The sequence below is a fragment of the Hippichthys cyanospilos genome, chromosome 14 (assembly GCF_059441005.1).
Source record: "Hippichthys cyanospilos isolate Australia breed blue-spotted pipefish chromosome 14, RoL_Hcya_1.0, whole genome shotgun sequence".
Classification (NCBI taxonomy): domain Eukaryota; kingdom Metazoa; phylum Chordata; class Actinopteri; order Syngnathiformes; family Syngnathidae; genus Hippichthys; species Hippichthys cyanospilos.
In genome coordinates this window covers 8582637-8594822 of record NC_142382.1, presented here as the reverse complement: position 1 = coordinate 8594822, position 12186 = coordinate 8582637, and the positions used below count along the sequence as shown (strand labels likewise).

General features: G+C 39.1%; 1 protein-coding gene across 3 annotated transcripts in view; it reads right to left on the bottom strand.

Moving 5' to 3' along the window:
* The window catches only part of asap2a (ArfGAP with SH3 domain, ankyrin repeat and PH domain 2a), a 48196-nt gene extending 36010 nt beyond the window's left edge, over positions 1–12186 (bottom strand). For all 3 annotated transcript variants that reach the window (XR_015867767.1, XM_088433048.1, XM_088433049.1), the window contains exon 1: positions 11692–12186. Coding sequence is in view for 2 of the 3 variants with exons in the window: in XM_088433048.1 (XP_088289174.1) it covers positions 11692–11817 (126 nt within the window). In the remaining variant the exon portion in view is untranslated. The remainder of the gene's footprint in view (positions 1–11691) is intronic.

The window sequence follows — 12186 nt, the reverse complement described above, 5'->3', positions numbered from 1 at the left end:
CCTTCACTACCAAAGAATGTTAACAGACTCCGAAACAGCCATGTAATCTTGATTAAAAAGCTTCCATTCATAGCACTAACCCCAAGTCATCAAACGTTTTTGATAATTTAAGGCCTCTACATTTTTTACACTGAGGTATCACTGACAATAGCAGCTCCATCTGGCGGTGTTTTAATTGTCGCCCTCTTTTGTCTGCGGTCTGAAGACATTCTTAAATAAGTGCATGCTGGAATGACTAAGACAAGACCCTGCATTATTCTTTGTACCGTTCAAGTATCTGCAAGGACAACATGTCTGCAACGTAAGATGGTATTCCACTTTCTTCAAAGCCCTAGTCAGCATTTTGCACGCACATAACCAAGAAAAATAAACAAACTAAAAGTCACTGACCTCACCTTAAATCGCCAGTGCTAAGCTTCCTTACCCCATTAAGCCTCCTTCCCATGGTACTCTTGTGAATAAACAGTGTGCCACATGAGGTAGACGCTATCAGGCAATAAAAAGGCAGCAGTCTGGCGTTTAATTATCTCATTTAATTGGTAGACGTGGATATTGGTGAAGACATCTTGTGCCTTTTAATTCAATGAGTTGCAAGATGTTACGAAAGAAACAAACAGATATGTACCAGACTCTAATAAATCCGTGTTCTTCTGGTCCGGGAAAAAATTGCTTTCCACAGGTCCCACATATTAGCAATTGGTATAAACACAGCACTGTTTGTCCTGTGACTCATTCAAAACATATGTCAAATATACAGTTCCACCTGGCTGGCCCGGAATAATCCCGCGGGCAGGAACTTGAGGAGGAGAGACAAAGCTACAGTCGGGCTGTTACAAACATGTTCTGTTTTCAGGTAAGTCATTGGAAAGTCTGATGAAGGCAGCAACGGGAAGAGGACAGACTTGATTTTGTATGTGATGAAAACTCAAATGTGGAAAAAAAAATAAATGGACAAATCTTTCTGTGTATGCTACAATCAAAGTTAATATTTGGAGTAAGTGGCTACCTTTAGGCAGAGAGCCAACTTGAGTCATTAACTATTTCTCTCAGACATCTTGGAATCTTTGTGAATGTGTCAAAAAACAAATACTACTTATGTCTTTGGTGGAACAAATGTTTGATTAGGACACTCTCCGATTAAGAAAGTCTGCCAAAGTGCTAAATGCTGGGTATTGTCCCATTAGATGTTTCATCTTAAAGAACAGACCTTTATTAGGCATTGTGATTCATTTTTGCATCTCCACTTATTATCAATCAATCAATCAATCAAATGAATTTGCTGGCTTGATAAATTTATTTACAAGTGTTCAATTCTAAGTTTTCCGAAAACATTGGAATGTGACAGGCAATTTTGCTATGTTGATTATATGCTTACAAAAATAACAGTAGTACTATTTTTTTCAGGTCAATGTTTTTCCTATTATTGAAAATTAATACCTGCTCCAAACGTTGGTTCTCTGTCTTCTTGACTACTAAAAACTGTATCAGCCCTGGAAAAAACATAACTCGATATATTGTATGCCCACCATAGTATTAGTACCATTTTTTTTGCCTAAACATCTCATCTATTTTCCGGTAATACTTCATACTTCCTCAACAATCACTATAAAGGAGAGCTGCAGCTCCAGGGTCTGCTGCAAGGTGCCAAAAGTCACGCCAGGATGTCAAGATTAGTTGCAGTGCAAAGAGAAAACAAACTTTCATGTTCACTGCTGAGACATCTCACATTTTACAAGGTTAGAGAACTTGGGCGGGCCATTTGTTTCGTTTGGTTTTCCCAGGCTACCGAGGCATTTCCAACAAGCTTTTTCCCTCAAAAGTGGGTTATGAGCACAAGAGCATAATTTAATCCCATCTGTTAGATGATAAAACACAAAGACGGAGGAGACCTGATAAGGAGCTCAAGCAGCAGGAGACTCATTTAAGTATGTTTGGCAGGACCAAATCTGCCATTTGTTTTTTTTTTTTTAGGAGGGGAAACAGCTGACCTCACCTTTGAGACTCATTTTGGCTCTTTCACATGAACATATGCATAAACCCCATGGTGTCGAAGCTGTTACAGCACTCTTAAATGGAGCGTGACAGCGTTCGGGAGAGTTGCAGGGGAAATTGCGTGTCGGCTTCTAATCGACTGCAAGCTCAAGCAATAATGCAGTTGAAAGAAAAAAGGAGGTTGGAGCACACCAACGTTGCAACTTATTTGCAATGGTTGATGGATTCCCAAAAAAGAAATAATCTAACAGCTGGATTCGCCTGTGCAATTTGCTCATCAAGCAAACCATTTATCTTGAAGCTGCCGAAGATGTAGATGAAAATGTGTCATGTCATTTTTCCATGAACCCTGCGCCACAATGTTGTGTTTAAATACAAAGACAATTACAAATGCAATGATTTAGCAATAACTCGATCAAATTAATCGATTGGTTTTCATCATCGATCGATTCAGAGGCTTAAATATTGTGCAAATTTTAGACCTTCAGTATTTTTTTTTCTTTCATCCTCTATGAAAGCTTGATTTTTTTTTTTTTGCATGATTGTTAAGTATACATCCAAATGTATTTACAACCAAAAGAGATTATTGTGGTCTAGACATTTGGCACAGTATTTTTCTTTAATGAAAGACACTTTAATTGTTTGTTGGGTTTAATACTTTGATTTAAAACTAATCGGTATTATCATAAGTTATCATCAGTTATAGCACTTAATACAAACATGTATAAAGCTTTTTGGTATGTGGACGTTTATGTGGGGTTTTAAACCTATTGCTGCAAGCTGTATCATATATAGATTAAATCACAGAGCTGTATGTGCGATGTATGTACAACAGCAATAATGCTGAATTCCCCATCTATTTTCACTTTACAACTGCGTCACATTTTCGGTCTGGTGTCAAATGTGACAAGTTCATTCAGAGGTCTCAAAGAGGCTACTTTGACTGATGGTAATATTTCTTCCCACACACAAATATTTCTGGGTCACATCTTGGAATAAAAGTGACAACAGGACAACACATTTTAGCAGGGTTCACCCTCCCACTCATTCATCCAAACAGCCCAAAGAGTGGTCCGGAGTACAAATCAATTGTGGAGTTCATTAATGAAGAAACGCAGCCTGTCAGAGGACAATACCCAGCAAGAGAGGTTGTCTCAGGCAATCCAGGAGAGGACAGACTGATGGATGAGCCGCATGCCGTGTCCTTTTGACCTCTGAAATACAAAAATTTCTAAAACCCTAACTTCTTTTTAGACAAATAAAGAGACATCACCATCAAATCTGCATCACCGTGACTAAATGGAGCGTTTTAAATTTTCTGAGGAACAACTGATAAGATGAGGTTTTGCACTGATTGGGCCCAGCCAGTTAGCTCTGCCCTTGAAACAACCACAGAGAAATATGAACAAAAACCTTGGTGTGTTTCTATAGTGTTACCTCTACATTAGAAGTCTCTATGGGCCGTTGCAATGGCTCTTACAACCACCACGGGAATTACTTGGCACAAAACAAAATGAAATATGCTGAGATTTGCTTGTGCGAAATGCTAGCGTCATGGAAACAAACACACGATAGTTCAGGAGTTAGCTCTTATTGTGCAATTAGATCCTCCAATGCAGTGATCCCCAACTAGGGGTAACGTGAGCACATTGACTGAAAATTTAAAAAAAACATAATTGCTTAAATATGAACTTGATTATTTAAACACCATTGGGCATCAAAAAAATAAATCAACACCTTTTTAAATCGGTAGTGTTGTTTTTTTGACAACAATACCGTTTTTTAACTGCATCCAAGTTAGCTAGATTACAAATGCTTGTTAATAAGATGCTTTGTGATGGTAAAACAACAAAGACACAATCTATTCAGAAAAGTTTTTGAAACCGGGGTCAGAACTGTTTGATCATCACCAGAGGATTCTGCATAGATCACAAGTGGTGTTTTATGTCGGAGTATTTCACAACAGGCTTGAATGTAGACGTGTACGGCTGAAGCCAGACACAAGCACCGTGCTAATCCTGCCAGAATCCAATTGCAATTACAGGGAGCATTAAGCTTCTTAGAAGGTATACTCAAGACTGGCCATATCTGCTCACTTGGGAGTCGGGCCTGACTGAGCATTTAGCTAATATGTGTGAGTGCTTGTCCATCCATCCATGTGTCTCTAAGTCTATTAGTTGTGGATTTCCCTCCCCATTGATAATCCACGCGTCTGAATCCTTGTTAAAACTTTCCTCTGAACCACCTGTTTTAGGGCAGCAGCTGCCGCTCCCAGCGTGGCCACGACCGTTCCCGCCAAACGTTGGAGGGCGAGGGACTAAGCTGTAGAAACAACACAAGATGACAGACCAACACATGGTCAAGACGTACGAGGGAACACTTGCCGCCTTGTGTCATCACATTGGCCGTAAAACGAATCGTGATAAATGAAACGTTTAAGCACCCGCTAGTGGTGAACAAGAATAACAATCATGTAGAGTAGAGATGTATTAACTGTGACCAGCTGGCAAGATAGAATCACAAAAGACCCAGAATAAAGTCAGGAAATTGAACAGTAGCCCGATTGACGGTTTATTCAGACTAAAAAAATATAATAGGTTAAACATGCTCACAGCACGAGCTCATAAAGCGCTCCATGAATCCTCTCGAGTTCATAGAAAGCCAGTTGCTTTTTAACGAGACTCATTACGTTGCCATGCCCAACAATTTGGAATCCGAAAGGCTGGTGTGGTATTCACGGCCAGTGCCAGCAGTTGCCTAATTGATGCTGGGAATACCATGGCTGTTCCCAGAGGTATTCCAAAGTAATCCAGCTACAAAATCAACAGCCAGGCAACTTGTTTGACTACCGCATAGCTGGCATACTTCTGTGAAGCGCCTCGGCTGGATGAAATAATAGCTAGCTGGAGGACTGATGACACTTGCCTTTAGATGTCCAGCACCTGCAGCCATGAGCCGTGATGAATGAGTTGCTTAGAAATAGATTTACCACGGCAATGGAAGTTAGGGTGACGGGATTTTGAGAATTAAAAACCAAGATGTTGCAATTTTTCTGTAAATCAAAAACAAGAATGTCTTGCCAGAAATTGTTTATAATTTAAAGAACTAGTCTGACAGATGACCAGTGTTATTACATTAGCTAATGCTAAATGTTGACATTCACTTTCATGACATTCACAACTTTTATACTTGGCCCCGGTGTTGTGCTAAGTTAGCCAAATGTGGTGTTCTAATTTGATTTGAGCTCAGAAAAGTCTCTTTTCACAGAATTATTTTAAGTATTAGATCCAAGTCATCTGGCATCAATAGGCACCTTAAGGTCCAGTGTCTTTTTTTTAATAGAGATTAAAAAGAAATATCAAATCAATCAAGACTCAGCATCTCAAGCACTGTACTTGTCAGGAAATTAGAATTTACAAAAAGTAAATTTACAGTTCACAGCTGTGTGGGGAAGTCAGTGGACTCAAAAGGACTAACGTATGGATTGTCACGAATGATTAGTGAGGACTGCTTCACAGCAACAAACCTGACCACTGACCCAATCCAGAATCCCGAATCCGGTCGTGAGTAACCGCTTTCAAAAAAACTAAAATGCCTTCCACCAGGCACACGTAAAAGTGGATGCACTTGAGGGCGCGAGATACTGTATGTCAAGGACAGGAGAAGTCTTTGGTGCATCAGTTTAGGTGTTGCTCTTTCTAACAACCGGTAAGTGGGTCAAGCCCATTACAGACATTCCCCAAGCTCACGTTGGAGCATTTTAACTAAGATCAATACTTCACAAGGAGGTCAACTCAGCCCCCGGGGAAATTGTCAACCCCTCCTTCTAATGGCACTTGTGTGGTCACATATTTGACATAGACAGCAGACAACACAATTGGCTTTGTGTTTGAATGCTCAATAGTCACTGATCGAAACCGGAGGAGGAAAATTTGAATCTCACCTATGAGGGCTTTTTATATGAGACTATTTCATAACTCTCTATTATTTACTTACTTTACTTACTGATTGAATATATACTTCTACCAATTAGTAAAATGTAATGGGTCAATCAGTGTCATTTTATCAAACTCCTCCCAAGTCACCAAAAAAATGAGTATTTGGACTATAGCTGGATATTCAATTTGAATTTTCTGTAGGATATCCCAATACCAAAAATACTTGATAGCTTCAATCCTAATAAAAAGAAAACTTAATAGGAAAACTGCAAAGCACTAGGTATCCACTGTCACAAGTTTTCTCACGAAAAATCATTGAATGTAGGCTAGCTGAGACGATTTTTGGGATCATAAAAAGCCAGCTATATCTAGAAACTGTCTGACCTGTAGCCTCTACAATCTCTACAGTGTATATCAGTAACAGATAGCCACCTGAAATCGAATATTAGAGATAAAGCTTAAGTATAAGTATGGTAGTTATTTAAACTTCTCCCAAACTCCTGTGTCTCTCTCTGGAGGCACCAAATGCATGCATGACCTGCTTAGGTTGACACCACGGCACATGATGAGAAACTCCGCGTCAATAATAATTATTAGTGCAACCACGGTTGCCATTTTTAGCTTTTCATTCACAATCTCTTTTATTGGCAGTTCCACGAAAAACCTCTGAGCAAATGCTTCCACGATCAAACGGAGTGAGTTGCACACAGGCCAGCGCTAATTTCATTGTACGTCACTATTAAAAGATACGTGAAAAGAGCTGAGAACGAAGAGTCATGCTTTCCGGAAGCACAAAGGGGGGTCGTGACACAAAGCCCAACATCCTCTTACTGGATAAACAGGTTTTTACCCACTGTTGGCTTTTACAAGCACCGGCACACACAAGTGCACACTTGCAAACGTACACGCGCCCACACAAGCTTCATGAATTGCACCTAATAACCGCTTGTTTAAGACTATGAGCCTAATTTATCTTGTGTTGAATGCAAATTAGATGTAAAGAGATACAACATAAAAGCCTGAGACTTTGCTTTAAAACAAACAACCCAACTTAAAGTGGATGTTGAAACCATCTGGTACAACAGACTTATGCAATAATCACACTACATAAACCAATTAATCTCCTTTGTTGGCGAATTGCACTCGATGAAAAACGTTTGTGTAAACCAAACAGACGCATTGTCATCACTTAAAGGATTTGCCTTCCCTTAAACTAAATCAAGAAGGTTGAAACAAAGATGACGCTCGAGTAATCGTCTTTAGGTCAGAGGGTCTCAATGAAAATAACAGTATTGTGTCATTAGTTTCTGATTTATTTTATAGACCATTTAAAGATCATTATCTGTCTTGTTTGTCGTGAAATTGTGTTACTAATGAGGACACATCCGTATAAACGTTAAAAAATGAAAGCAATACAAATATTTTATGAATAAGTACTACAACACAATTAAGCAAAATGTTAATTTACGTTCAAATTTATTTGCTCTTGATTTAAAAGTGTTCTGTACCTGTAACAGCATTAAAAAGCCTTAACATGGATTTGGGAATAACAGCGGAAACCATTTTAAAATCTCACATACCCACCAAAGTGACTTCATGAACCGTGATTTAAGAACCACTGCTTTAGATTCCGCCTTTAAATCTTGAAGTTGTAACTACTTTTTTATTGTTAATTGATCTGCTGATTATTTAGTCAATTCAATCGATTAATTGAATATTACTTTTTTTTTTCGATCCCGCTCCTTTGATCTCATTTGGGTTAATTCAAGGTTGCAAATATCCTTAAAGGGATAGTGTGTAAAATGTATACCGTTTTTCATTACGAACAGCAGGAGGTGCTGCAGGTGCTGCGTTTACAATTCTCCGTAGCTAAAACAAACATGGGCGCCTCCGGAGAAGTGCCACCCCCCATGTAATATGATTTAATGATAACTAGACCAATGATTATATTTAAAACATCCTGTTGGTCATTAACAATGCATTCATTTGCAAGTTTTTGAAATTTACAATAATTTAATGTATTCCTTTTTAATGAAAAACGGTCTAAATCTGACAACTGTGCCCTTTAAGACATTCTTAGGACATTCCTAAACAGTATTAATTATTATGAAGCTGTCTTAATTTGTTTTTTGTGTCGCAAGGAAGTTTTGAACAGGTGCAAAACAGAACGTTTTAAGAACACGTGGGGGCTTGAACAAACCCTGGTGTGAACGCGCATTCACAACTATCAACATTTACAGATGTTTAAGCCCTTATCCCACTGCGGTGTGAAAGTTGTCAAGTTTCCGTGAAGGTTGTGACTTTTTTGATCTTGTCAAGTTTCATTCAAGGTCGCAAATACTTTTAGGACAGACATTTTTAAACGATTTTAATTGTTTTGAAACTATCTTAATTGTTTTTTGAAAAAGACACGTTGGCAAAAGGTTGAAGGTGTGGAGCTTTTACTCACCTTTTAACAAGTTCAAAACTTCTTTGCGACACGAAAAACAATAAGGATTCTTTCAGAACGTCTTAAGAACATCTCAAGTATGAAGGTGACCATGTACAAAGCTTGACGAATCCCTGACATGAACGTGCATTCACTAGCTTCGATAGCACTTGCAAATTAGTGAGATTGGCACTTTACTGTAGTATACAATTATTTCAAATGCATCTATGAATAAGTCAAAAATTAATTTGTAAAAGATGAATGATGTCCTTGTGGGTTTGTAATTGCAGACCAGACCACAATAAATGCAAGTGTTCCCCAAGCACTGCTCCATTTCATTGTTGAAGCGACCGCTAACAATAAGGGTTTGTGTGCTGGCTGAGACCGAGCACTGGCAGGTCAATGTCAAACAACAACAGCAATACAACAAGCAAAGAAAACAGCTGCAATTTAAAACAAAGCTGCCCAATTCTCTTCAAAGTAGATCAAGGTCCAGCAGTAAGGTCTCCCGGAATTTCCCACACTCAACTGACACATTACGCTCAAAGCAAAACAGATATTAACCCCCCCCCCTCCACCCCCTGCCCCAAAGCGGATTAATTATAAACCAGCAACAACGGAGGGCAGCCAGGTGATGATGTCAGCGGGAAACCCGACAGCCTGAGCAGGTGTATATAAATACAAATAACCGAGGTGTGGAGGCTCAGACAGATTAAAGTGAAGTTGTTGACACTGAGCCCAGATGTGGATTAGCATGCCGTTAAAAAAAAAAAAAAAAAAAAGAGAGACAGAGAGAAATTGTCTCTTCTTAATGTTTAATACAGTGGAAAGAAGGAAAGCAAGTATCGCGAAACTACTAAAACTCATTTCAAAATTACAATTAATCAAATACCAGCATAATATCACACCTTAAGCAACCTCAGTTTGGTGAGGATTAAAGAATTATTAAACATTTTTGGGGGGCTTTTTGTGGTGTTTTTGCATCAACAATAACAGAGTACTTTCTTGAGGTTAATTTTTTTTAACAAATGGTATTTTGCTTCATGTTACACTTGTATGACAGTTAGAAATACTGATTAGAGCCTGATCAATTATTCAGCCATTGTACATTATTTTAACATTTCCCTTACATACTCTAACCATTTACAGCAGTTGTAAACATTTAAGTTCTGTATTCATTATTTACCGCATACACCATACCATAATTGTGTATCCTTAATATATATCATAAAATCAGCACATTCTGTGGAACTGGCATTCAAAACAAAGCAAATCTAATTTTTACAAGTTATGATTAGGTGAGGAAGTTGTGCAAAGAATTGACCTGGATGTCTATTTTTTTTACATACAATCTAAAGTCACAGTTTGTTAAACGAGAACAATCCTAAAATACTTAGTACAACAGCAGCAAGATAAATTAAGCAAACTTGTTAAATGTAACACTGATTGAACTACTAGTAACACAAACACATTGGACAAGAAAACGCAATGCATTCAGGGAACCAATAAGTGTTTTTTCAACGCCGTATTTCCTGAATTGACAGAAAAGAATGTCACAATTTTACAATTTCTAAAAATAATCAACCAATTATTGTCGACAGTGTTTTTTCCTGTCAAAAATCGGCGCCCATGTCAAAATGCCCATATCTGTCGGGCTACTAAACTGTGAAAAAACAGGTTACACAGAAAAGTAATACAGTTTTCTTCTGTCAACATTATGTAATCAATGTTTGATTGCCGAAATTGCTTCCAATTATCAAGAGGCTGGTCAACTAGTTTCAGTGTCGTAGCATCAGAGCATTTTTCTGTGTCTGAGTAATTGTAAATTATCTGCGGTATCGATGTATCCCAACTAATAATAGTAATTAACTTCTGTTGAGACTTGTATGGCAGAAACAGAAAATGAACTTTAAAATTGAAACACTACGCTGTCAACATACTCAATATCGCTTGTCATCAACAATTAAGAGGGTTTTATTGGGTAATAATATTCACCGGAACCTATAAGAAATGTGCAATTGCCTTACAGGTCAAACATTTACAGAGGATAAACAGGCCTGCCTCACCTGATGTCTTTTAGAGACAGAGACACACTAACACACATATACATATTGTACACACACCACTTGTACACACACCACCCGCTGCCAACCAATTCATGTGGGAAATTCTATTTTTACCAGTGGGCGAGGCTCTAGGCCGCGAAGCACACAAAGTCGGGAAACTCTAACAAGGCAGAGGGATGCCGACAGGGAACAAAACGGAAGCCAGCCTCAAGAAAACCTGCATGTTAGCAAGGAAGTAGCAGAAAACTGTAATGCGCGCATCTAACCGCGACATCAGCAATATGGTTGCACTTTTGAGGGATGTTAAGTCAATAGAAAACACTAAAAGCCCAGTGTGCGTGCACGCAAAGCATCCAATCCTGTCACTCATGAGGTCCATCTGCAATTCCCTAATGAGATTCGATACAAGAAATCTAACTTTACAAAGATTATAATGTTTACTTTTGATTGATGCTATGCATATAGGTGATTAATATTTACAATCTCATGCGTTAAACACAAGAGTCCAATGTGTACTCCGCCTCTCACCCAAAGGGATCAGCCCACCTGCAACCTTAATGAGGACAACCGCTACAGAAAATGCATGTATTAAACATGCTATGCCTCCATTCACACCGTAAAAGAAATTAGCATTACATATTACGCATGGCGGACATTCAGTCATATTGTGGCCAAAGATGATTCACTCACTTCTTACGTACAATTAAAACATTTGAAAACAGATTTTGCCACTTGTTGTCGGTTGCAAATAACCACACAATCACATGCTCTGGGCTCATATCCAATCACGGCTCACCTGTTTTCTAGGTTTGGTCATGTGATGATCACAAGCTGAGCTAAGATTGGTTGTTATGTGAACCCTAAGTGGCAAAATGTGTTTTCAAAGGTATTAATTGCACATGACAAATAATAACCCAATTAATAATAGAGAAAAATATTAACTTTTGACTGTTGAAAAGGGCTAAATACGTCGAAAGAGTGTCCATCAGGTGATTTAGTACCGCTGTGATTCTGCGGCAGTTATCTGTGTGAGGCTATCAGGTGTGCCAAGAAAGATAATGAACAATACCAATTAATTGGCCTAAAATTTGTTTATAAACTATTTCCTTGGGTGGGCCATCTCTCTACGCCAAAGATGTATATTGGCAAGCAGGTTAATTAAGAACTCTTCCACTAGATGGCAGAAAGTAATATATTAGCGTTTTCTAAGATTTTGCTCTATAGAATCTCCAGTTTGAGAAAGTGCAGGTTTTGCTGGTGCACTCACCTCCTCCAGTGCGGCCACGGTGTTCCTGCAGTGGGACATCCTGGTGGTGAAGTTGGAGGCGGTGGGTGACTTGTAGTCCTCGTTGGTTTCGACCACAAACTCGGACACTGTGATTTGGTCAGGCATAATGAATGTTCCCAAACCACTGTCGGACAAACAGGAGAAGACTAGCTCTTTGCAACGACGCAATAAAGTATGTTCAAAGAAGCGGCGATAGTGTCCTTGACGGCCCCGGCCGACAGTGAACCATGTCTGGGTAGAACTCGGACAACGATCGGTCGCCGACACGGTGTTCCGCAGTGACGGAGTTCTTAACGTCTTCTTGCCTTTCAGTTGACGTACTGCCACTCCATTCGGTTTAAAACGCTTGTCTCTCGGTGCGACGTTGACACTGAAGTTCCCTCTGTGGAGTCTATTGTCCCTCCTTGTCTCCCAACGTGGGACCTGAGAGGAGAAGACTCGAGTACTACACAACGAGCGCCGGGAAACAACAAG